This window comes from Sparus aurata, chromosome 14 (genome assembly GCF_900880675.1).
Source record: "Sparus aurata chromosome 14, fSpaAur1.1, whole genome shotgun sequence".
NCBI lineage: Eukaryota > Metazoa > Chordata > Actinopteri > Spariformes > Sparidae > Sparus > Sparus aurata.
This window is the reverse complement of record NC_044200.1, coordinates 23,041,668-23,069,621: the sequence shown is the minus strand read 5'-3', so window position 1 is coordinate 23,069,621 and position 27,954 is coordinate 23,041,668. Positions and strand designations below refer to the sequence as shown.

The window sequence follows — 27,954 nt, the reverse complement described above, 5'->3', positions numbered from 1 at the left end:
ACTGTAGTTTACAGTAATTTATTGTGTTTTCACAGTAAGCTAACAATTCTGCGTGTTCGGGTGTTAGCATGCTAACATGTGCGCCTTGCTGAACTACTTGTAGGCCTGTTAGCCTGTTGTTAGCTTGTTATCTTCTTACCATGTTGTTAGTCTTGTATCTTTTTGTAAAACTACATTATGTTATTGCTAAACGATAGTACAGTGCTGTATCCTAATTACAGTATTTTCTTGTAAATGCACCATTTTACTTAGATTTTTCTGTTTTATCCTGTTCTGAGCCTGTTAGCCAGTTGTTAGCTTGTGTCCCTTGTTGAGCACTTGTAGGCATGATAGCTGTTGTTAGCTTGAGTTGATGGTCCAACAACCGGTGGGCCTGTTAGCCTGTTGTTAGCATGTTATCTTCTTACCATGTTGTTAGTCTTGTATCTTTTTGTAAAACTACATCATGTTATTGCTAAACTACAGTACAGTGCTGTATCTTAATTACAGTATTTTCTTGTAAATGCACCATTTTACTTAGATTTTTCTGTTCTATCCTGTTCTGAGCCTGTTAGCCAGTTGTTAGCTTGTTAGCCTGAGTTGATGGTCCAACAACCGGTGGGCCTGTTAGCCTGTTGTTAGCATGTTATCTTCTCACCATGTTGTTAGTCTTGTATCTTGTGGAAAAACTACATTATTTCATTGCTAAACGACAGTACGGTGCTGTATTCTTGTAAATGCACCATTTTACTTAGATTTTTCTATTTTTTCAGAATGTCCCTTCACAGCAGCTCACTGTAATGTTCCAAACAGTTACCTGTAATTCATTGTTAAATCAGACTTACAGTAGATTAATGTGATATCTTACTGTGAGAACCTGCTGTTTGTTAAACGTGTATCAGGTCTAAAAAGCTTTAGTGGAGTATTTGTGTCTTTCTTGGCTGAGACGACACAAAAGCTGCAGTTTAGAGGCGGTGATGCTGCTACAACCTGAACATGAGACTAACAGCAGGAGAGACGACATGGTAATAAAATATGCATTTGAAGCATCGAAATAAAAGATGTAGTCTTCTAACTTTTATATCATTTTTTCTTCCCAAACATTGGAAGTGCCAGAGCAGATTTTTTTTCTTTGGTAGAGCCGTAGAGTTCATTTTAATATTCCCATGAAAGTTTAATGAGGAGATTCTCGACAGTGAGACAAAATGTTATTTCAGCCTCACAGAATTAATTTTAATTACGTACAGCTGATATCATCCAACGCCGGCGATGTCTGTCGATTTATCTGTGAGTAGAAAACGTGCCGCCTGAATGTTTCCGACACCTCTCTGCTAATAATCAAACGAGCCTGAAGAGCTTTTCACGCCGCTCGCTCATCAGATACAGCAGCTCGGTCAGACGCTCTGCGGTTTGTATTTTGATGATGATGTATGAAGCCCCGCCCCTTCCTGTGGACCTCATGGAACCACATTTTGGAAAAACTGTATGGTGGTGAATAAAGACAGACAACTTATCCACTGATCCTGTTTGAATTGTACCAGGAAAACAATATAAAAAATAAGGCTCCCTTTGAGGAAATTAATATGTTTTTAAGCTAGTTAGCGGAGCCACTTAAGCTCCGTTATGACTGACGTTAAAGACGGGATTCCTGTGCCGATCCGCGCCTCGCTGCTGATGTGAAAGTTACAGATGTGGAACGGCGGAACGATTTAGTTTTGCCTCTGATCTGCCAGTCGAGGTAGAAACAGAGGCGAGACGACGTCCGGCAGCGCGGGACAGGAGTGTGACGGTCTGATGGTGTTCACAGTCTGACAACGAAACAGATCCTTCAAAAGAGAAACGTTGCACACTGCAACCCACAAAGCAACAATACAGAACCAAACAACAGTAACGTGGAAGCAGCTCGAGTCTTTTTCAAAATAGCAGAGTCCTAACGTCTCCATCATGTTACTGATGATCTCCATCTTTACCGAGGCAGCTTCCTGCTGTTTCCTGCTACACATCAGCTGTGAAATGATCCTCATGTTTAGTCCTCTCAATAACACACACTTCCTCCTTTGTGTTGTGTGTGTGTGCAGTTGAACAGACACACACATCCTGACATCACACAGCACCTGAGGTACAGTCGGTCATACGATGACTGTACTGAGAGAATTTATTAGAGTCCAACTGGGAGAGAGCAGAGTGACAGTACTGGGACAGAAGTGTTCACCTGTGTGTGTGTGTGTGTGTGTGTGTGTGAGTGAAATGACAGCAGTGGTACAGCAGCATTACATCATATTGTGGGTGTATATTTGTGTCCACCCACCTCCGTCTTTACGTGAAATATGATATGAGGCATGTGTGTGGGTATATTATCTGTGTGTGTGTGTGTGTGTGTGTGTGTGTGTGTGTTTGATGGTGTCAGTCGTCCTTCAGCTGACAGTGAGGTGGTTTCTCTCTGTGACAGTTAAACATCCAACAGCCACACACACACACAGATAAAACACACACACACACACACAGATAAAACACACACACACACACACACAGATAAAACACACACACACACACACACACACACACACAGATAAAACACACACACACACACACACACACACACACACACACTCGTTGTGTCCAGGCAGGCACATTTGTTTTGTTTTTTTCATTCACTGCAGCTGATACATGCATATTGATCAGTGATATCACCGGCAGCAGCTTGTAATTAGCTGCTGCGTCCATCACATACACACACACACACACACACACACACACACACACAGAGGAGAGCAGCTTGACAGAGATGTGAGTTATTCCTGGAGAATCACAGCTGATCCAAACACACTGTTAGAGTCCAGAGATAGAAAGTAATCAAGTATATTTATTCGAGTACTGTACTTGAATACAACGCTGTTGTACTTCCGCTCCGCTCCACTCATACATCACTTCCCGACCTTCACAATAAAACTGTTTTCATCCGAGGTGTTCGTTCAGTTGATTTCCTGTTTTATGTTGAAAGTTTATCCTCGTGTCTCTTCTTTTACCTTCCACTTCCTGTCTTTGTCTGTTTTCCCACCTATATTTCTGCATTTCACAATGAAGCGATATTAAAAGAGTATAATAGGATAAGTAAGGATAATAAAAGCAGATTGTCTGAATAACGATGAGGATCTCCGTCTGTCTCGCCCCCTCCATCACCTGTGGATACTGACCGGGGAAAATGAAGCCTCTTCCTGTTCAGGTTGTGCAAAAGCAGTCTCACTTCCCTCGTGTCCTGATCTGACCTTCAGTTTCCATCACGTTCTTTGCTCTGTGTTACACTTACATACCTCAGACTGATGTACAGATGCTAACTGATGCTAACAGATGCTATCTTGTCGTGTCTGTGTGTGCAGTCTGAGGACATGTTGTACGCTCAGATTATCCCGGCTCACCACAAACACTACGTATCTGTCAGATCAGGCAGCAGCATCTCATTTTCTCCTGCAGAACTCGCCAAATTGCTTTTAACTCAGAAACAGTTTTTTTTCTTGCCTCAGATGGAGCAGATGTCTGCGTGTCTGTCAGCCGGAGAGTCACCTCAGTTTAAAGAATCAGTCTGGAGTCAGTGGAGTGAAACGTTTCTGACGGAGCTGCCGGATCACGGGAGACGGGCAGATTGATGCCACGGTACCAATCGAGTCGGCATCAAAGTCACTTAAAAAATCTATATTCCAAAGTTTGTGTTAATACTTTTATTTTCACCGAGGCTGCAGAGTTCAGTACAGACTGCTGTTGTGTGTTTTCTGCAGATAAACAGTGAGATTCACAGAACTTTCTCTCTCTCTGTCCTTCAGAAACACAACTTCTAGAAAATGTGGGTCTTTAGCGGGATCTCAGTCTGACTGCTGGTATATCTCAACAAACAGCGGATAGACGGACAGAAACTCTAAACAAACATTCACGGTTCTCAGATTATGACTCCTGCTGACTTTGACGATCCTCAGATTTTCCTACTTTCCATTTTTCCGGCTGATTAGCTCCGGCTCTGCAATCAAAGCTGTGTCATCAGCGTAAACAACCTGTATTATATCGGATTCACACTTCAGTTTGAGGAAATCCGGCTCTTCTTTGGTTCCAGCCGGGAACCAACTTCTCAGTTTTTAAAGCAATTTATTTATTGGAGGGTAAAAAGCTCATAATTGTTCAAAATGAGGTGTTCAAACTGGAACAGAACAGATTTCACGTTTGTGGAAAATAACCGATGAATCTGAAAATGATGTTTTCCTCTCGCACCATCAGCACGTCAAAAATATTAAACTGTGTGAATATTTTTGTGTTCATGACCAAATACATGCATTTAATGACTTTACTGTGAGCTTTACATTAGCTAATGTTAGCATGCTAATACCCAAAACTCATATTGTGATGCATGTTAAAGGAGAACTCAGGCTCCAATATGCAGCTTTCTTAAGATAACGATGGCTGAAAATGTTTTTTATCCCGACATCGACGGCATTCTGATGTTAGCATTTAGCTTCAGGTGTCAGGCTAACAACATAGCAAGCTAGCAAGCAAGTTAACGTAATGCAAGAAATACGAAGGCGTAAAAAAGTTTGGGGAATGTTGGGGATATTTTCCAGAAGCTTGTTTAAAAGAAATGACAAAAAGAAACTTAATTTGACAAAAAGAAACCTAATTTGACAAAAACGTACAATCCACCCAAAAAATAAACTTCCATGAACGTTTTTGTGTTTCGACGGCGGGTACGAACACTTTGCATGTGTTCAGAAGCTTTTTTTGTGTTCACGCTGCAAAAACAGACGGAGAAGAAGGAGACGAGTGAAGTTTTGATGCTGCTGGAAGAGTTCTGATCACGTTTCCGGTGATCACGTTCAAGATGAAGCAAATAGTTTATTACAAGCTGAAAGAGTTGATGAAATGTGGATGTAAGAGAGGAAATAACCCACCTGACACTTATGATCCTCCCCCACATGATGTAATCACACAGACCGTCCGTCACGAGGGTTGTTAGCAGCTAACTAGCCAGCAGAGACTCGTGCTGTTCTTTAAACAACCGGCGCAGTAATGAAAACTCTCCGGGCGTTAGTGATTTCACATCATCAATATTTGACTTTGACTGTGAGAATTATCGGAATCCACCTGAAGCACAACTTTTATCTCCCTTTTTATGTTTTTTCCTCTGCGTCTAGAAGTCGATGATGTCCGCTGGCGGCTGTGAATCCATTTTTCTTCCTGTGGATTTGAACCACAACTCGACCCGACTCTGTTAGATTTTGTCTGGAGAGCCGAACACGATCTCGGCCTGATTCACTTATTCTCTCCTGAGGCCTGACCTGCCCAACGCCGGCCTGGTTCCATTTCTGTTTGTGTCTGTGTACATGTGGACAAGAAATTAAATTAGTCTCTCTGCAGATGTGAACTCAAACCTGACCCGAGTTCGACACACGCTCGGCCCTGTTCTGTGTCTCTGTGTAGATCTTATTGTAAACTCTGCCAAATTTAATTTCCCTCTCTGTATAAAAGCTTGGCTTGATTCCAGTTTGTTCTCTGCAGAGCTGAGCGTGCACTAATTCCATTTCCTCCCTTGTATCTGTTTTTAGATCCATCTCTATTAAAATCGGCCTGATTCCATTTCTTCCTGTCTGTGCCTTTGCTTGTAGATCCGTCTGTACGCTCGGCCGGATGCCATTTCCAGCGGAGCGGGGGACTACGCTCTCCACATCACCAAGAGGCTTCTGGGATTTTACCAGGACTACTTTAAAGTTCAGTACTCACTGCCCAAGCTAGGTAAGGCTGCTGACGTCCGCCTCTTCCTTTGACGGTCGTGTTGTTGTTGAAGGTTTTGGGTTGCGTCCCTCTGCGCTGCTGCCAGATTGGGGTAAAGGAAGAAAGGAACTGTCGCTCTGATGTGTTAATTTCCTGTCAGCTTCAATTAAATAAAACCTGCACTTTGTTTCACCCTGCTGATCTGGATCAGGAAACGACAACAGCTTCTCCTTCCTGAGCTGCTCGTTTCAGGGAAGTCAGCCAATTCTTTGTCTTTCGTGTAATTTTCTGTTGGGTTCATCACTTTGTGCTCATACCAGGCAAAGAAAACGCCGCGTCCTCTTCTTCTTCTTCTTCCTGTGTGTCGGGGGATGCACACTGTGATTAAGTCTGGGAATTGAACCTCGGTCAGTTGTTGTGTTCAGACTTTAAACACTGGTGCTTTTGAGATTATTACGTTAAATGAAAACAAGGATTGTGTTAATACTCAGCAGGTTGAGGTATTAAAGTGAGGACTGAAGCTCAACACCGACTCTGTCGCTTCATCTGGATGATCGTTTGACTCCTGAGGTGACTCGTTAACAAATTAATTAACCGAAAGTGAAGAAAGTGTGACTTCCTCCCACTGCAGAGTGAAAACGTGTCTTCACATTTCAATCTTTGAAGACAAAGAGACTTTGTAGTGAAGTAACTGGTGTTGGTGCACTGAAAGAAGTTGAAGTGGCAGCTGAAAATGGCCGGCATTAAGGAGATTGTTGTATTAGTTAGTTAGCTGTAAGTGGAAGTTTAAATGTTGAAAGGACTAGAAGTGTCACTTGAGGTGATAATAGTCTGTTGTTTTCTTTATTTGGCTTACTGTCTCTTACTGAAAGGAGATGAAGTGGCATTTAAGATACAATATCTGACAGATTGCTGCAACCGTTGAAAGTGAAAGTGTTTAACGAGGTTGAAGAGTCACTCGACAAGCGAGTACTGAAAGGAGCTGAAGTGTCAGTGAAGTGATTCTTGTCTTTGTGACACTTGAGAGGTTTTCGGTTAAACAACTACTGAAAGGAAACCAGTGGTACAGAAATCTGTTCTGCACCTTCTGACCTGTGTTTGGATTTCTACTTTTACCCAAAGATTAATCACTGAAATGAGTGGAAGTTGTAGCTGAAATGGAAGTGAGTAAAAGGGGTTGAAGAGTAAACCAGGTGGACCAGCTCAGCTCTACGTTCGTTATCGTTTTTAACGTTATTGATTACAGCTGCGCTTTTTCCTCTTCTGTCGAGCCGTGATGTTAAATTCCAGCATCGAATTCAGCACTAGAAACTTCAGCCTTGTGCTTCCTGGACTCCGATCAGAACATCTTTATGGGCCCAAAACTTTAATGAAGCTCCTGAATTCAAGATGGAGGTCAAGATGCTGAGGTGCTGAAGGGTTCTGCAGACATAAAAACAGATCAGTGTTGATGCTCGGCAGCTTTTTCTCCCCTCGTTGGTACGTCTGGTATCCTGGTTCCTGTTAGACTTCCTGGTATCACTCTGCTGTTCAACACTGGCACACAGTTGTTCTCTCCGGGCTTCTGGTTTTGGTTCTGTGCGACTCTGTTTGATGTTTACACTTCCTCCCCTCCTGTTCAACTTAATGAATCATTTCAGAGAAGTCAGATTTCACCCCCTCCTCCCGCCTGTCTTTCTTCTTCTTCTCCTGTCTTCATAATTGTTTGTGTTTTACACCTCTGTTCTGCCAGAATCAATCAGCCGAGTCGGTTCCCTTTCTCCTCTCAGCTCCCAAACAAACTAATGTGATCACTGCGGCTCCATATTGTATATGTCAGACACCTCCCACCTGTCCACATCCATTCATCACATCACAAATTCACTTTCACTCAAAGCTTCCTGTGTTTTTTTCCTTCCTCGGCTCAGATTAGGTTTGACATTTACTTTCCCTCCCTGACCTTTACACTGATATTAGCTGCATTAACAAGCTCTTCCGTGCTGTGGTAAAGGTGATTTCACATGCAGTGGTGCAGGCCAGGTCACACAAAGACATCAGGTGGAAAGAGCTTGTCAGGAGCTTAGAAGGAGTCCGGTTTGAACTGGATGACAGAGAAGTTCTGACGTCTTGAAAAGGGCTTTTAACCCGTGGTTTTCTATTTGAATATCCAGGCGCGTGAGATCAAAAACGCTGTTCTGTAGAGCAACCGAAGCATTACATTCATCATAGGTCTTTATTTCCTTTTTTACACTGACTTTATGCAAATAAGGAAGTGCTCAGGTGGAAGAGCAAAACCAATACAAAGAGCTTAAGACTTTAAAACCCATTTAAATGATATTTTCATGGATTTTTCATCTGGAGGCCAGCATGTAATTGGCTCAGGAGAGAGGGGAGGGAACAATGAAGGGAATCTTTGTATATGAAATCACTCATTGGCTGTTGCAGGCCACAGGGCGGGCATAGAAGCTCCTAACTGACATCTGTATCTCAGCAATTTCTAGCCAAAAGACTTTAAACAAGAGACATTTTCCAACCATGTTCGTGGCAGGTATTTTTCTAGAGAAACTGCAGCTGAATTGTGTGTTATTTACCAAGTTGTTGGGACAATGTCCGGCTGTTTGTGGTGACAGTACAGCCTCATACGCCTCTAGCACTGTCGACACTTTATGCGTAAAGAAGTTATCAATGTGAAATATTACGTTATGATCACAAGTCTTCATCTTGCTGGAGCAACATGGATATATTCTGTGCCAGGCCATCGGTGCTACTGGTCCAAACGTCCTGAAAACACAAGAGAACCTGGTGTTTTCTGTTCAGGATGTTTCAGACTCGGGTAGCAAAAAATATCTTTGCCCAACCGTGTCCTTTAGTAAACCTGGCACACCTTTCTGCTGGACTCGCTCCAGCCTCATGATCGATGACGCACCAGAATCCACCCCACGTTGGTCTGATTCCAGGAGTCAACATTTGCCCAAAGCTTGGCTGTGTGCTGCTAAATGGAGCCGATTTTCCCTCCAAATGAAACCGGGCCCACATTCTTATAACCGAGCCAAAACTGGGGACAATGTGTCGGACAGAGCCAGCTCAGGCTTGGTCCTCCAGAGTGCCAACACCTTGCTTTTGTTCTCGATATCATGTAGAGATATCCTCCGCTTTTTTCTTTTTTGCTTCTACAATATCTTTCGTTGAAGACTCTCCCCAGATTGGAGAGTCTTTCTGGTGCTCCTGTAATTTATCATGACACTACTTTTTATTTATGGAGAACTTTTCCAAACCAAGCTTACAAAGTGGTTCACAATCTCTAGATTTTACAAGAATTTTCCATTCCAGTGATATAAAAAAAGACAATTCAAGTATGGGATGAAAGTATTTTCTAAGAGGAAATTTCAAAGATGCTCTGACTTGGCCGGCTTCTTCCCCTCGGGCAGGTTGAACCTCCGGGCTCTGACTGTGAAGACACCCCGCTGGTTTTAGGCCTCGACACAAGTTGGGTACTAACAAGTGAAAACATTGGAAGGTGCAAGGCGTCAAAGTGCCCTTAAAGTAACAGCGAGAGCCTAAAATCAATTCTAACATGATGAAAGATTGATGGGATGAGCTCTGTGATATTCTGTTTCAGAAATGATATTGAAGAGTTGAATTCTTACATAATCCCTGATGTTTCCAACAATATTCAAACCAGACAAACACACACATTTACTCAAGGTATCAAGATAAATCCACTTTTTAATCCCAAAAGTTAAAATGTTTTCTCTGAGCTCTCCTCCTGTCAGTAAACAGCTCCGGATCAGATCAGAATCTGATGTGACTGCAGGTGTTTATTCCTCCTGAAGGTCTGGATCGGCTCTTTATGCAGAGCCGGCGCTGTGGTGAGCATTTATACATGCGATCTGACCACGAATACCAGCAACCGACCAGTCAGAAAGGCCCGCAGCAGCTGAAGAGGGCGGTGTGTTTACTGGGGAAACAACACACCACAATCGCTGATGTTTTCCGGGTGTTTATTCCTCCAGGAGGTCTGGATCTGTGCCCGACTCTCTCCTCCAGAGCTGGTCGGTCGTGGATAGTCGAGACGATGTGTTGAAGGGTCGAGTCTGAGCATTTCATCTACAATCTAAAAATGGGAAATGTGATGATAGACCAGAAGCTGTTTGTTACTCGCTCAGTCTTAGTGATTCTGCTGCAACAGGCTCGACTGATTGTTAGCGGACCCGAGCGTGCCGAGTCGGACTTGGTGGCCCGCGAGGACTTCACGATGAAAGACGTTGGGGAGAAAGATGTTTGAGCTGCCTCGCGTGCTGCTACTGAGTCCTGAACAGAAGCCAGACTCTCACATAGACGGATGGAGTCAACAGAGGGGAAACGCTGATAATGTGCCAGATAGTACTCCCAAACTCCCCAAATGCACTCCCAGCTCTGTGTTTTGAAGTTCTGGAAGTCAAATTAGCTCCGAATCCAAGTGTGAACTGTGGTAAATACTTAAATGAAACGACTGCAAACTCTCTCTGCGCGTATTCTTCTTCTTTGATTTGATTTTCTGTTTTAAATCTAATCAGACACTTCCTGTTTGTGTGTCGGCAGAGACCGAACGCATCCTCGCATTATAAATCAGTTCTGTGTGTTTTCAGCCTGTTAGTCGACGTAAATCCACCTCACTGCGATTCTCTGCCAGCGTGAGCGTGTGTGTGCATTCATACCGATGTTGACATCAGTCTTTACCACAGCTTGCCTCTAACTCCACCCCACCGCTGCCAGCTCTGCATCTGCATGTGTGTGTGTGTGTGTGTGTGTGTGTGTGTGTGTGTGTGTGTGTGTGTGTGTGAGTGGTCCCACAGCCTCAGGGCTCCATCTGTTGTCATGCAGGGCATCGCGCTCCCCCGAGAGAGCGAAAGGGAAAATGATGAGCTGAGATACAAATTTAAAGAGACAGAGGGGAAACTGCAGCGTGCAGACGGATGAAGACACAGATCATAAAGATGAGGCATCGCACTCGGAGTCATTCGGGTTCTGGTCCCGTCACAGTCGAGCCCGAGGTTGTCCATCTGTCCGTCCGGGTCTCCTCCACGTCTGACCCTCAGGGGACGTTTAATTTGCCGTGGATATTCGTGTCCCCCGGAGGATGAAGCTTAACGATGTGTTTGACCCTCTGAACCTTCCTCGAGTGCCGACACCAGGCCGCAAAAACTCAGCTTTTAAACCCGTTCACACCTGATGTCAACATGTCAGATCTGTCAAAATACGGCAGTGTGAACGCCGTCAGTCAGGCGGTATGATCGCATTGTGATGGGAGTTCATCCAGGTGTGAAAGACATCTGTTTGAAAGGTCACTCGGCTCAGCGTCTTCCTGCTGGTTCAGGCAGCTACAGATGTGCAGTTACTCTGTGAGGAAGAATATTTCTAAGTTTCCCATCCGACCACATTCCTTTACTCCGACTAAAAGAGGTATTTGATGTTGTCGGCCTCTCTGCAGGTTGTTTTCCTTCTTCTTCAGCGAGGACGTATTGTTTCCCTCCGTGTTTGTCGGTTTGTTTGTTGTCAGCAGGATTACACAACATTTACTGAACGGATTTCCACAAAACTTGGACGGAGGATGCGTCTCTTCCCAGATTAGACCCCATTAACTCCTGCTGAGCATCCAGGGATGGCGTCTCAATTTCTTTCCTCAATCAACATTTCGATGAATTTCTCTGCGTTTGATGCGTCTTGCAGAAAAGACGCATCAGACTGACCAACAGGGATTCAGAAAAGTACCAAGGCTGCACACAGAGGCTGTGTTGGGCCTTGGTGGAGGTATGCACTCTACTGAGTGTCATTGCAGTTATAAACATGCAGTTTTTCTTTTGTTTTATTCAATTTAAATCCAGTTTAAAGCTTCGATTTGTATCTAAAATTCCAGAAAAAGTTGTTTACAAGTAAGAAGACATATTTGAAGCATTCCGACCTCGTTTCAGGGAGAACCTTACAGGTGAATCAGCTCTTTGAAAGATTTATTAAGACTGTGAAGTTCTGTTTCAATACTTTAAGACCTTTGTGGCTTCTGATACAGCTGAACGTAAACCTCTTATCACCAGATTAGAACTGTGGGTCGCCAAGAGAAGAGCCGTAAAATGGTTCCAGTCGTGCCTGCGTCGAAGTTATTCACACAAAGTCACATTTTAGGCTGCGCATCATATTGACATCTGTATAAAATGTTCCACATCGCGTTCACAGTACACGCTCATGAGGTCGAGGTGAGAGTAGCTTCAGTGTGAGTCCACATCTGTAAATGTGAAACCAGTGAATATTTTAAAGCGACCTCGGGATGATTCTTGTCGTGTTTGTGGCAACAAAAACAGGTATTTTAAATCAAACCGTGATGTAGTCGCTTTTTTTTTTGCCTCAAGCCTTTTTTGCCTTTTTGTGCCTTGAGCATAAAAACAAGCGGTTCGCAGAGGCGTGCTTAATCCACATTTTGTCTGGGGATTGGGCTGCACAGGAGAGAGGTTCAGATAAAACAAACACACAACTTTCTCGCAGTAGAGTTCATGTCCAGTGTGAAACCAAAAGTCAACCGTGAGAATGTGAAATCTAACTTTGCAGCAGAACACTGAGGATCTTTCTTTCACCCGTTTCTCTGTGACAGCAGTTAATAACGAATGACTTTCATCTCCCTGTAAGTCTGTCGACTCCGTGTTGTCAGCTGTTCGTGCCGTTTCCACTTTTCTCTCCCACATTTTTGTGGCGCGGCAGCCTGCTGAGGTTTACAGCAGTCTACCTGAAACCTTTTCTCATCTCAAACCCCACAGGATTATAAGAAACAGGAGAAATATCTCCTCTCCTGTCCCTCCCAGAGGTAAAGACGAGCACCGGGAGAGCTGAAATATAAATATATATGTATGTTGAAGTGGGACCAGTTGGAGAGCAGATGAGTCCACGTCTGAAATCTGTAGCTGTAGCTTCAGAACTGACGGATCCAGCGGAGCATACACATCTTTCCCTTCTTCATCCCTTCGTTCCCTCTTTTCTTTCCTTCCGCAGCTCCTTCCTCAAACCGATCCAAACCCTCAGCTCCTTCACTTTCTGCAGAAAACTCCGTCCCAGCTGGGGAGCTGTTTTTTTTCCTCTCGTTCTGTTCAATGCATACGTGGAGAGATAACTGAAGGAGCGATAACGGGCCTCTCCGGGCTTCCGTAGGAATTCATTTGACTGTTCCAGTGGAGCAGAAATCTTGCGGCAGCGGAGCGAGCCGAGGCTCAGGTGATCCGACTGTCAGGAGAATTAACGCTGAATATCTGAGTGTGTCTGAACGTCTGTGTGAACACGCCAAGTGGACTAATGTGTTCTGTTGAGTTCTGGCTCCATCTGGGATCCACAGAGACACACAGACAGCACCGCCTGAGGTCCAACACGCACACACACACACACACACACACACACACACACACACACACACACACACACACACACCTACATGCCTCCACTTGTGTATCTTTTCATCTTTTCTTTCCATCTTTCTTTCTTTCTTTCCTCTTTGTCTCTTGCTCTCTCTCTCTCTCTCGCCTCGGGCCAACACACAACAACAGATGGACTGAACTGAAACACACACACTTGCAAATACACACACACAGACACTTTCTCTCTCACACACACACACACACACTCGGAGCTGCAGGCCAGTCAGCTGTCTGCCTGCTGCTGCCTCAGTGAAGCTGAAAGCCGAAGTCTCTTCCAGTCAGTCGGTCCGTCCGCTTCGTTCGGAGCTGTTTGAAAGAATTTTGCATTAATATTCAATAAAGTGAAGAAGACAATCTTTTTTAGACCGCAGTGACTTTACAAAGTTTCCCCACAGAATGAAAGAGCCGGCAACAATACAGGAAATTGAACCTCTTTTCCCCCGTCGAGCATCGAATCGACTGACAGAACTGTATTTAAAATTCTGGCGAGGACCCGAGAGTGTCCAAAGACATCACACACATCAGGCTGAATTTGGGGGGAAATGCACATAAAACTGCTGCTCGGTACATGAAGAATATTTTCCATTTGATGCAAAAAGCTGCAGCCATGAAAACACATTGTCTCAGATTTCAATATTTCAGCCAGAATGAGATTCTTCGATAAAAGCTGGAGCACAAAATATCTGTGTAACCCGAAAAAACAGGACCGCAGAACACGATCTGAAATACTGGAAACAGGAATCTCGTCCTCGACCTCGTGACGTTCAAACTCAAAACTCAAAACTAGTTCACTGCTGTTAGTTATTCAGTTAAATAACACTAGAAAAGGTGTTTCATTGCGTGTGAAGTTGCACTTAAAATGTGTTTTTTTGGGAATAATGGACTAAATCTAAAATCACATGTGTGAGTGTTTTCATAACATTTTAGCTTCTATAAGTTTATTATGTTGGTTTAACGTCCCGCTACTTTGCTGTTAGCTTGTCCTACAGTCACAGTTTGGTTAGAGTTAGAAACTCAACATTGTACAAACCTTTAAACCCAACAGTGAGTTAAAATAACTCAACATCTGGACTTCAATCTCCTCGATCAAAGACCTGTGCTATCCTAAAGTTTACCTTTTCATCCTTTAAACTACTTCACCCGCCTTCCTCCTTTGCTGCTGTAATATTCGCAGCAGCCACTAGAGGTCACCTCCTCACAACAAACACCAGTATGGATCATAAGAAGCTGCTTTCACAGTTGATCTAAACGCTTGTTTTCCTGCTGGGGACGAGCTCAACAGACCGACACAGTTTGGAGAGAAATTATATTTATCTGAGGAGTTGGTGGAGACCAAAGCAGAGATCTGACTTCAACAAGACTTCAAGTTAATCTTAAAGGAACAGTTGGGTATATTCAAACCTGGGCCCTACATATTTATATGTTTTGGTGTGATTCATACTTACAGTTTTGGACCAGTAGATCGCGTCAGTTGGCAACCGCGACACATTTGCAAAGGCTGCGATGATGTTTTAAGACCGTTTGTCTCGCTCAAGGAGACGTCTCGTTTTGAAATCTCACGAGAGGTGAGTCGTTGCAGGAACTAAACCTCTTAGTAAACTCTTTACTAAGAGGAGCTGCCAGCAAGAATCTGTTTCCAAAGTTGTGGAAGAATATTTAACTCATTTTGACAATCGGCGACTGGAACAACTCACATCTCGTTAGATTTCAGAGACTTCTCCGTGAGCGAGACTTGTGTTTCGGGTTACAAAACCGATCTTGTTGTTTAACAGTCGAGCTTCTCTCTGCAGGGATTCTCTCCAAAATACTGACAGACACTTAAAACAATAACCACTTCCACTCTGACTGTTTTATCTAACATAACTTTCATGGTTGCAGTTGCCCCAAAGGACATTACATTGCAGCTGAGATGTTGTGGACTGATCCAGAAACTCCAGAGTAATTTACGCACCAAGGTGGAAACTAAAATAAAGACATTTCTGCAAAAACAACCAAAGGCTTCTGCAGCAAACCACCTTCACCTGAACTCTGAAAGCTCGTATGTTAAGTTCAGAAACTACGATAGTTTATCTTCCTGTGTCGACTTGTAATGGAGACAAACACGTTTTCCCTGCGAAGACTAAATCCACAAATAAAACTCTGCATGATTCCACAATAATCTCCTGAAGTTTTCTGTCTCATCGACTTACATAATAAACAGATCGGTCCATGAACGCCTCATCTGCTGCTCCACAATCCTCCTCACTGATCCTGCAGATTTCACTCTCTCCAGTCACGTCTGTGCAACAGAGGAGCTTGTTCAGTATTTTCCTCTTTATCCATTGTAAATATATTATTTTTGTAAAGCTGGCGCTCCACCTACTTCACAGCTGCTCTGGGATCTGGTAACATTTTTTCTTTTTGTTTTTGCGGGCTCTCCAAATCCCCAGAAGAAGAATCCTGGAGGATTTGCTGCTTCTTGCGGATGACTTTGATATCTTTTTATTCCCGCTCGGGGAACACGTGTGATTCTTTCTACATTATAGAATTATTGAGAGAACTAAATAATGTGATCCAGGATGTTTTCCTGTGAAAGACGGGAACCTTCTTGGACTTTCTGACTTGTTTGGCAGCACAATAATTTAATTATATTAGCTTTAAGACTTATTCTACTTTCTTATTTCTAATGTTAAGGGGAAAAAGTCATTACTTTTGTAATCGTGTGACCTGGAATTCCACCTCTGACCGCTTTCCCCCGGAGCTTCTTCTGAACTTTTGTTTGCGCCCTTTACAGCCGACGTTCTTACAAGTCACAAGAGAGAAATTGGTGGAAAAGACAAATAATACACAGATGATGCAGCTAAAATGAGGCCCTGCGAGTAGTGGAGCTGATGCTGCAACATCTGTCCTGATGATGACGCTGGAGGGAAGGTGGTCGGATTATTAATGAACAGGTTTCATCCTCCAGTGAAGCTGAAATGTGATCTGCACATTTTTAGAAATCTGAAAAGATGAAGCAGCCGCTCCACACGAGACAAAACGGTTAGAAACATCTCAGACGTCCTTGAAAATATCCACTCGTGTGAGTTGAACTGTTGTCGGTCCTTTGGCGGCCTCGTTGTTGACGCTGCGTTGTTACAACATTTGTTGTTGATTAATAATCATTGTGAAGGCGGCCGACAATCGATTAAAGAGATTTCTTAAAATGTGCCTCCTTCGTATTAACATACAGTCTTTTACTTTAAGTTGTGCAGCTCTCAGAGATATGACACATTTGAAGATGAGCAAAAATATCAATATGGTCACTGGAGTTCAAATAATACTGAAGAAAACTTTAAAATTATACAAGTTCTGCAGTTATAAGTGTCTTTTTCTGTGATTCATGAGCGGATTTATGGGTATTTTTGTGAGATGGACATCAGAGATGATAATATCCTCAATAAGAGGATCTGAAAATGTGTCTCACGTCTCAGATTTGGCTGGACGATGACGAAGAAGGACTATAAACTTAAGTGGTCAAAGTACAATAACCCACATTAAACTGTCCCTCACATCTCTCCTTCAAAGTGATTCACAGAAACGGACTTCCTGGGTCATTAAGACAGAGTTTTATCGGAGGTAACATACCGATTTAAAATCATGACATCTCCTTTTTGCACAAATGAGTTTCCTATCAGATGCGGCTGCTCTTTGTGCTCCTCGGCTCCGCGGGCTGTTTCTGTGCTGCCGGCACAAAGCAGGCTGAAAATGAATGGAGATGTTATCGCCGTTATCTTCTTCAAAAAGTCTTTTAGCGGCAATTTCTTCCTACGACCTCACCACTGAAAGGTAATTCGGCGGTTGGTCTGCGGTTCAGAGGACAGGATGGATGAGCGTCGGGTCTCTTTAGGACGCTGTCTCTGTTTCAAAGCAGTTTGGGAAACAGCCAGAGGTGAGGAATTTATTTCCAGCAGTGAGCAAAGCAGAGCCAAAACCATCCAGGACCTCTGAGAGGAGTTTAAAGGGATTATTTCCAAAGAGCTTGAGGACGACAGTCACAGATGAGACTCTGCTTCTCAGATCCTGAGGAGATACTGAGGTGAATTGATTTCACGGAGGAGAGCGGAGAGCCTCTTCAGCGGAGGCGACAGCATCGAGTTCAGGGTTAACAAGCTGATCGCTGCTGTTAGACTAAAACAAAGAACTGCATCGAGGGTTTGTGGACGCGCTTAAAAGGCTTTTTTCTGACGCTGTGTGCGGCCGCAGGGAGGTTCAAAGCTGCTCAAGACCTCACAGGAGCTGCTCATAACACACACACACACACACACACACACACATATATATATCAGTCATTGTTGTATCTTTGTGTGAACGACAAAGTGTTTTCAGCCTGCACAGTGTCGGTCCTGCAGTCAGCATGGTTTCGTGGATTTACTGTGAAAAGACGAACGCAGAATTGTAAAAACAAAGTGAAGGTAGCTGATGTTTCTGTTGCATTTAATTCAAAGATCAAACTTGAAGCATTTCCTCACTACATGCTGGAATGTCATATCGAAGACGTTTAAAGACTGAAGAGGAGGAAAACTGTAGCGACTGGAAAGATTCCCAAAGAAACAAGTTGCACAAAACACGACAAGACAATCTCACAACACCTTTAATGTTTGTAGAGCGTGTGAAGGACTCAGCAGTCACATTCATAAATATTCAACGTTCAGCTAAACTTAAAATAAAACTTACTTTTAACAAACAATGACACAGAACCTTCCTATCATACGTCAGGTTGAACTAACGCTCAGTCACGTCATTAACAAACTTATGTAACAAATCAATCTCGGCCATAATTGTTGCTTTAGTTACGAGTCCTGTGTTATATGAATGTGGCAAAATCCGTTGAGTGGTTGTAATAATTACGATGCTAAAGTAGAAACCGCATTGAAGAGGCTGACCTTCATTTCCCACCAGACAGGCGCTGTGTTGGCAAAAACCACTTGGTAAAGGTTGGGAAAATATATCTTTTCTTACAAATAGGAGCTTTCATGAATCGTGGTTGCATCATTGGACAAGTCCTGACATCTCCTGATCTGCAAATCAGCATCAGTGTTGGAACGTAGACAGAAAAGCATTTTCCTGAAAGATGGATGAGAAATCTTTTGTGAGAAGAAGCATCGACACTGACGAGCCTTCAGTTTGTCTGTGTGGGCGTCGGATGAACGTTAACTGATTTCACCACCGAACCCTTCTGGTACGTTGTGGATTCTCAGTCCTGGTTGTTGATTGATGGGTCAGTTTTACTCTGCGAACAGCTTCTGGGCACATTTAAAGTCCCGTTTGCGAGAAAGTAGATTCTTGTGTGTGATCCTCAGCTCGTCAAATACTTTTGGATTAAAGGTCGGGTTGGCCGCCAACCAAAAGCCTTCAGAATCTGACGAGTTGGGTGACTCAAAAATCAACTTTTCTTACAAAGAGCACCTTGAAGGCTGCTGTGAGACTTAAGCAAGGTTCTTTCTTTTATACTCGTTCAGGTTATTTACCCTGTGAACTTGTCTGCTGACAGGAAGTCCATAAACCTGACAGCTTGTTTGGAGCATTTCAGGTTGTTTTGTTGAAATCTTGGACGTGTGCGATGTCTCTCCTGAGAGTCTCATTACTTTAATACATTAGTGGGTATCTTCACAGGACTGTGCTTTCAGTGTCAGACTGTGATTGGACTTCTTTGAGGGGAAATGATCAGCAGAAGACGAGTTAAACGACTCGTGGGAAGAGAAACAGAAAGCTGAAGGGAGATCAGCAGCTTCAGTAGACAGAAACCAGGAAAACTCAACTCTCAAGACTTCCGTGATTTCGATGCTCTTTGTGTGTGCGAGTGTCGCCATTAGTGTCACGTCAATGCAAGAACACAGCTAATTATGCACAACACACACACGCACATACACACCCGCTGTGTCTTTAAAAGCACCAATTAGAGACATTTAATCAGCGGACTGTCTGGATGAGTTACACTCAGCCGGTTCACCAGCGAGCTGCAGCCTCGCTGCCGGAATATCTCACAGCAGCAGGAGATGTTTTTTATCGATATCCGATACCACAGGGGAAAACTGACACACTGTAAAGGGCGTTTTCAATAAAAGATAAATATAACGAGGCCTGTGTGTTGCACAACAGCATCTAAGTTCCTTGTAACCATCATTAAAGTGTTTTCCATCAGCTACAACTCTGCAGTCTGAGATTCATCCGGCTTCGCTTTGAGAATTGATAAGGATTAATACATGTGTATTTTTCGGCTAAATATCAGTTTTGAGTGACAAGAATCAGCCTTTACATCGATACGTCGCTCTCTTCAGAACAGGGGCGGTTCTGGGGGGGCCAACAGGGGCCAGTGCCCCTGTAACTCTGAGTCTGGACCCCCCTGTGGCCCCCCTGACAGGGAGTCTGCGTCAATAACACAATGACAGATCTCTTGCAATGATTTCGAACTGAAAGGAAAGACAGAAATAAAGTGTATCAGCAGTTTACTACCCAATCAAAATTGTTGAAATTGTTCCATTTATCCCGTGTCTGAATGAGGGATTTGTCTGTTTTTCCTGGGTTTTATGTGCCCCCAACAAAAAAGCCGACCCCAACCTGGCCCCCCTAATAAAACTGCTGTAGAACCACCAGACTCCATTAACAAAAACAGCATTTCTGCCTGACACAACGTGAGAGTTTCTGGTGCAACGCTGCTTCAATCACTGTGTTTCTCTTTGGGTTTGACTTGATTTCAGGTAACTTGAAGCAACATACAGAATTTTACAGAACTTGTGGCTCTTCAAGTTTTGATTGGACGAATGGCTCAATTTCTGATCAAACGAGTCATTTCGCTCGAAAATAAGAAACTTTGCTTCGAGGTCTGGTTCTGTTCATCAGGGGTTAGCTAGCATGTAGCCACGAGAGGTAATGGTGAGATAGGAAACATCACCAACACGTCCCCGTCACTGCGAGCCCCCACAGTCAGCCAATATGGCCGACACCGTCAATCTTTAAATAGTGACACTGTTGGATTCGAGCTGTTAAGGAGCGGCGGGTCGATGTTGAAGAAACAGGCTGTGTGTTCGTGTTTTAACTCGGTAATAAATAAGAGAACAAAACGGCTTTATTTATCTCTACATGACGCATCCTGATGGATGGTAGGTGGTTTAAACTGTCCCGAGGGATCAGCCAGTTGTAAGGAAGGATAAACATGATGTTAAAAACAAGAAGCAACCGACTAATATATCTGTATTTAGACTTTAAGATCTCCAGAACGTGTGAAGAAGCAGAATCTACTGTTGAGAGCTGAACTCCTGGAGAGAAATTGGGGATTTTCCAGTTCAATCCAATACAGGCAGGTTTACCTTGAGACACCAGAGGGCAAATTAAACGGTGTGTGTGTGTGTGTGTGTGTGTGTGTGTGTGTGTGTGTGTGTGTGTGTGTGAGAGTGTAACTTGTCCGGACAGCCAGTGCAGTGATTAAATGTCTCTAATTGGTGCTTTTAAAGACACAGAGGAGACGGAGTGTGAAGCCGAAGCAGCTATTTTAATGTCACTTGGAGACGAGGAGAGAGGTCGTTATGTAACACACACACACACACACACACACACACCGTACAGGAGTGTGTGTGTGTGTGTGTGTGTGTGTGCTGCTGTCCTGCTGTCACAATCAAAGACAACCGGCTGAACGAGCGGCCAAAAATAAATGAAAAAAACAAGGGAGAGGAAAGAGAGGATAACCAGCTGAGGAGCGAGCGGCGGCGGCGGCAGCAGCAGATCTCAGGTCTACTGTAGGAGCACAGACACGGCTCACCTGGGGAGACGCTGATCGATTGAGGTATTGATCCGCAGTCTGAGTGGATCCTTGTGTCTCGACAGTAATGAGGCTTCATGGGGTTTAAAACTAAACTTTTAAAACATTTTAGTGGACGTCAGTGAAGCTTGTCCGGTTTTCAAACCTCAGCGGACACCAGACAGGAAGAGAGACGAGGCCACGAACAGAAGGTGTGTACTTCTACACAGGAACTGTGCTTAAGTACAAATTTGAGGTAATTGTAACATTTCCTGCCGCTTTAAACTTCCACTCCACGACGGTTTGGAAGCAAATATTCTAGTTTTTACTCCACAACATCTTTACTAGCCTTTCAAATGTTAATTGTGGTTGTTTGTTAGACGTCTGCTATATTTGATTGATTATAAATATATAATATATATCAAAGGAATCTTTTTCTGTGTTTGGCTGTGATTGGTCAGACATAACAAGATGTTTAAAGATATTATCTCAGATTAGACTGAACCTTTCCACTTTTTCCTGACTTACAAAAGGCTGAACAATCAATTAGCACCAACAAAATCATCAAAAATTAATAATAATTAGCTGCAGAGTTACTTTTGATGCACCAACGTTCAAAACTTCATTAAAATAACAAACAAAATGTGAAGGAAAAACAGTTTTAACATTTTCAGCATGCTAACCAGCTAGCCCTGGTCTAAAGCCTGCGTGTTAGCGATGTAACACCAACACTAACGTGGTGTATTTCATCAGGACCGGAGAGTTTATTTATTTCAAAGAAGAGAAGAGAACAACACTGAAGGGTTTTCTCAATGGAAATGATGTTTGCACTTTTATCTCGACTCGCTTCAGTAAGAGTTTGATTTACCAGCGAGCTCGTGTGGCGTTAGCGCCCTGAGTTAGCCCGTGACAGACGGTGATGTTCAGACAGTTTTAAAAGTGTCTGTCCTTTTCCTTTTCTTGCAGAACTTTTCCAGAACACATTTCAGACAGACTCAAACAAAAAAAAAAAAATCAACATTTAATATCAACAAAGTGTTTTACAGTAACGTTGTGTCATGGTTAGCCTCCTCTGGTACATCCTGTTAGCTTGTCTGTTACCCATCAGTCCACCGACCTGTCCTGCTCTCACTGTGCTCGCTAATTATCAATCAATTAGCAGGAGGCGCGTCACGCTGTGAGAGGGGCGGGGCTTGTCCTCGGGCGACCGGAGCTACATCCAGTCGAGCCGGCTCACCTCTGTGCAGGTCCATGGATCAGTTACCATGACGACCAGAGTAATACCTGTAGGCAGGGGTGTGATTGTGTGTGTGTGTGTGTGTGTGTGTGTGTTTGTGTGTGTGTGTGTGTGTGTGTGTGTGTGTGTGTGTGTGTGTGTGTGTGTGTTGGTTGGTTGATTGCCAGCTTGTTGACTCAAACTCTCCCTGGCATCGGAGCCAAGGTCACTACACACAAACACACACAAACACACACACACACACACAAACACACACACACATACAAACACAGACACACTTACACCTGAAACCACACACACACACACACACACACACACACAAACACAGACACACTTACACCTGAAACCACACACACACACACACACACACACACACACACACACTGAATTCATAGTAGAGTTTGCTGGCCCCTCTCTCGCTCAGTGACCTGACATCTGTTGCCATGGTAACGTCTCTCCCACTCTCTCCATCTCTGCCTCCATCTGCTCTCCCCCGACTAGGAAATTCAGATGTTTTTTATTTTTTTGTTTTATTTTTTTATTGGCAGAAACCTGCTGTTTGTTTCCACAACAGCCACAGTTACAGTAGAGAGACTGTCTCAGGGTGTGTGTGTGTGTGTGTGTGTGTGTGTGTGTGTGTGTCTTTAAGTAGTTTAAAGTGGGGTGTAATCACATCACATTACGTTCTGTGGGCAGATGTTTTTAGTTTGGATGCCAGAGAGGGACCAGAGCGCTGTCGTGTCAGTGCTCAGTTTGTTTGGTTTACCTGCTGTGACGCCGTCGGCTGGTAATCTGTGTTTGTGTGTTGATTTCAAGCATCTTGCCAGGTGTTACATGTCTGTCCGTCTGTTTGTTTGTGAGATGAGATCAAAAATGAAAGGATTCAAAGCCAGGGAGCCAGAACGAGGGAGGTTGAAAGTCGACTGATCTGCACGGAGCCCCATCTTTAACCCCGCCAACATCTTTGATTTGAGCTGAAACACCAGCTGTGATCCAGAACTGATCAGCCAGGCGACCGACTCCATCACAGACAAGTTCCTGTTTGTTTTGTCTTCTGTGTCACGTTCTTCATCTGGAACACACCAGAACAAACAGGGAACAGTAGAAAGTTAAAATGTGCCATTTTTTGAATGGAGTTTGGTTGGAGCAAACTTTCGGTTTTGTTCTTTTTATCAGTTTTAACTGTGATGAAAAACAAGTTGTTCTCCACATCTTTCTGATTATTCTCCTTCCACCTCGTCTGCATTCAAAGAGATTCATCAGCACACTTTGTGTATAAATCAGCACAAATGTCTAATCTTTATGCAGAAATGGATCCAACAAGTTTATTATCTGATCAGTCGGGGTTTGGTGATGTCATCTTTTACAGATCTGCTGATGGAAGTGGTTCAGGACTTCTTTAACTTCAGTCTCTCTTTCAAACAGCGTCATTAACTTCAACACACGTCACAGTTTCACACCTGGTGTTTTCATCCCAGCTGTTCGGAGCCGGAGCTGACAAACACCTGTGAACACAGCCGAGTTATTTTATGCTGGAATGATTTCAGATTTTACTCAATCACACTGTAGACAAAAAGCCAGATGTTAGTGGGTGTTAGTGGGTTTTTCATCCAGTGTCAAAAGGGTAATAGAGTTGGAGTTGTATCAGATTTCCATATATATTCAGTCTCGTTATGTATAAAAACATCGCAGCACTCTCCTGACATCCTGAATATAAAACACAAATTAAAGATTAGTCATCAGATTCGAGAGGAAAACAACCTGAAGCTTGATGACGGAGCATTTTCACACACACACGCACTGAATTGATGTTATTGATCGTCATTATACGGAGACAAGTTTGCCTTTCTGTTTGTTTTTATTTTGTGTCACGTTCTTCATTACAAACTTAGCGGAATAAATGGTAGAAAGTTAAATCGTGCATTTTTTGAATGGGGTTTGGTTGGAGCACATTTTGAGTTTTAGTTATAAACTTTTTACGTGACAGAGAGTTGTGGCGAATTGTTCCCCACAACTTTTAGATTAGTTTGCATTTCACAGCTCCTTCCACCTCATCCATATCCATGAAGATATTATTTGTCACGTTTCATGTAAACCTGAATAAAAAGTGCTGAAAATTAGCATGTTTTCATCCCAGCTGTTCGGAGCCGGAGCTGACAAACACCTGTGAACACAGCCGCGTTATTTTATGCCAGAATGATTTCAGATTGTACTCAATCACACTGAAGACAAAAAGCCAGATGTTAGTGGGTGTTAGTGGGTTTTTCATCCAGTGTCAAAAGGGGTAATAGAGTTGGAGTTGTATCAGATTTCCATATATATTCAGTCTCGTTATGTATAAAAACATCACAGCACTCTCCTGACATCCTGAATATAAAACACAAATGAAGGAATATTGATCAGATTTGATGTAAAGCTGGAGGTAAAGTGAGGCTTGATGAGTTTTTAACAGAGTAAGAGATTAGGGAACTTAATTATTCCAACCACTGGGTGTTTTAATTACAGTAGCACACACTGTGATACTAACAGAAGACAGAGATTCCTCTGTGATTAATCAGGAAAATAATCTGCACTTTTTTTATCCTCTAATTAATGTTCACTAATTGATTATATGACAGCACATAGTTGTGATTATTTTGCTGAACTGTTTGATGCTGTTAAGTCAAAACTGAAGGATGATTAGTGGGAGGAGTCAGTCTGTTAATTAGCTCAGTCGGAGAGTTGAAGCTCAGACGTCTGATTGTGACGAGTGATTCGGTTTCAGTGGCGTCTAATCACTCTGATTTACTCTGCTGGAGATCAATCACACACACACACACACAAATATAAACACAAAGACACACAGTTTTGTTTTCATCCCTTCTGGGGACATTACATACCCATAATTTACATTATAGGCACATTTGGTCCCCATAAGGATAATGGGTCCCCACGACGTGAGTAACACACGTCCGCATATAAATACATAAGATTATTTATTACATACTGTGTATTTGCATGAATTCTCTGGAAGCACATCAACATAGGAACATGTTTACAGGTTGGTGTGGAAGCCTGCTCTCCTATTTAAAGCTGTTAACTGGTAATTATTAATGTCATCATATATTGGTTGACAAATGTAAAAATGACGCAGCCTCTTACATCAGACCCTCGTTTAATATTTAAATTCTGTGTATTTCAAAAGGTGGTCAGGTGTCTTTTTCCTGCTCAGGTTTCTGTAAAACCACAGATAATATTGTAACTTTAAGTTTGTTTAGGTTGAGTTCAGTTGTCTGATTGGGTTTCAGGCATGGCAAACACGTGGTTAGGTTTATAGAAACATAATGGTTTTGATTAAAACACCTGTTTTAGTCGCCATGATCAGAGAAAGAGATGAGTTGAAATGTCTCCAAGTGTCTTTAAAAATGTCCCGTGGTTTGATAAGCGTTAACTGCGAACATTATATCTTTGTGTTTAAGCTGCTATCTCAGATATGTTTTACTGTATCAGTGGTTCCCTAACTTGAAAAGACCCCCAATAAACCTTAGAGGACATGAGATGATCCCCACTTATCGCTCATTTCTCACTGGATTGGGTTGAAATGTGTCCTGAACATCCAGGAGAGTCTGAGGAAACTCAAATTAATAACAGGAATTCTTTTTCTTTTTCTTTTTTTTTTACCAGGATGAAGAATCTGTCATATCTGTAGTTTTCACAGCCATAGAAAACATATTGAACAACAGCTGTGGCTCTCAGTTTGCTGTGCTGGACCATATTATTTATGGATGTGACCAAACTCCATTAATACGACACAGAACCAAAATATAGCTGCAAGAAAATGAAAACTAGTGGAGATATTAATTTTTGAATATGACAGCTGCTTCACTCTGGTAAAGAGTGAAGCAGCTGTCATCAAGCAGCTTTCTGTTATTAATTTGATGACTGTAAACATTCAGAAACAACTGTTTGAATAAAAACATGCTGCCAAGTTTCTTCAGGGTCTCCTGGATGTCCAGGACACCCCAGTCCAGTCCAGCTCAGAGGGCCAACTTAAAAAATGTATAACATAATAAAGTATTTGGTATACAGCTGTAAGATTTTGCAAGGTCTCATGAATTTAATAGAAGTGTCAACATTGTGCACAATGGCTGCTGCAACACGACGCTCCGACTGTGACCAATGAAAATGTCGACACCAGCACATAAATCCTGCCACGTAGATCCTCTTAAAGACAGAGCAGTGTTCTTTTAAATAGTTATTGATGTGAGGTTTACGCAGCTCTTTAAACAGAAAAGTCTCATTATCAATATTTTGTATCGGCTTCTACTTTATGGTCTTGATCGCCCTGTCAGCATTTTACTAACAGCTCGATGAAATATTACACAACCTCGGTGGAAAGTTTCACAGCGCTGTGCTGGGTCCAGAAACTGGAATCGATATATTGATATATAGATGATATAAAGTCTGACATTACAACAACAATATAATCTGGATGTATTTTTGTCTCGTCTTGTCTCTAAATTGAGCCTTTTCACTGTGAAGCTCTTGATACTTTCATGTCTTCAGGACTCTATTAAGTATTCTAATGAAACAATCCTGAAACAGCCGTATCAGTCTTTTGAACATTTTTATAAAGGAAGTGAAAATGTTGAGGCTCAATAACGTCTCCGTGTGCAGATAGAGCCTTTAATACCACCTCGTTAGATTAACATGACAGCTTAATGAGTCCCATTCACTCTGGAGACAGTGATGTTCATCTATCAGCCCTTTATCAGACACACCGGGTGTGTGTTAGTGTGTCAGCTGATTGCCGTGGCTCGCCGCTGCTCCCGGTTGCTGATGTCTCCCCGTGTGGTTGGTCGTTAACCGTCCTCCTCCGTGGCTAAATGGACAAATTAGGACACATGTCAGACCCGCTGTAGTTTCCGTGGTGATGGCGTGGCCTTAGCGTGTCCTGCGAACGTGTTCTGATTCAGGGAGCAGAGCGCGGCAGAGAGCAGAGCGAGGGAATTAATCAATTTATTAAAACTTAATGGCATCAGGTGGACGCTGGGATTTTAATTTACAGGTTGGAGGATTTTTGATCAGGAAGTTGTCACCTCACATTCCCATCAGGGTCGGACCTTTTAGCCTCTGACAGGAGTGATCTTACTGGTCTTACTGGTGATCCCGGCTCAGTCTGGACCATCTGCTCTCTCTTTCTGTTTGCTTTATTCTACTTTAACATCGACACACACACATACGTCCTGTCCGTCCCCTGTGTGTGTGCTAATCACATCTCTGTGGACTCGTCCTCATGAGACGAACTCATTGTCCTGACTGTAACACAGCTGATTGCATGTGTGTGCAAGAGAACATGTATTTTTAATCCCCCCCAAAACAACAAGTCAGCCTCTAAATATTTTACATAATCAGGCATGAAAACATGTATTTTTAGTCATAGCAGTCCCTGAATGCATCGTCTACACACAAAGAGTAAAAAGACAAGTTTTATACAGCTCTCAGAGGCCAATATCCACCAGCTTATATCGGTCTGTTTACACTGTATTTACAATATTTTTTACTTTGCTGTCAGATCGCCCTTTGCTCTTTTCAAACCCACCAGACTCCTTTGACAAAAAATTGTTATTTTACCTTTCAGAACACGAGAGTTGGTGCCTTGATTAGTTTGTTTGTTTGTATTATTGTGTGACTTTGTAAGAAATTGCCAGAATTCAAAAGGTAGGAGGGAAAAACACTTCTGCTGCTGCTCTCTGTAATCTTTTCTGTAACAATAGGCTGCCGTTAGCAAGTAGCTCAGTTAGCCATGAAGCTAAGTGTTTTATTTATTTTGTGTCCAG

General features: G+C 42.9%; 1 protein-coding gene across 1 annotated transcript in view; it reads left to right on the top strand.

The window, feature by feature from the left end:
• The window catches only part of LOC115595542 (thyrotropin-releasing hormone-degrading ectoenzyme), a 181,225-nt gene that overhangs the window by 43,021 nt on the left and 110,250 nt on the right, over positions 1 to 27,954 (top strand). Inside the window, exon 4 of the mRNA XM_030440159.1 lies at positions 5,625 to 5,751. Coding sequence (XP_030296019.1) covers positions 5,625 to 5,751 — 127 coding nt within the window. The remainder of the gene's footprint in view (positions 1 to 5,624; positions 5,752 to 27,954) is intronic.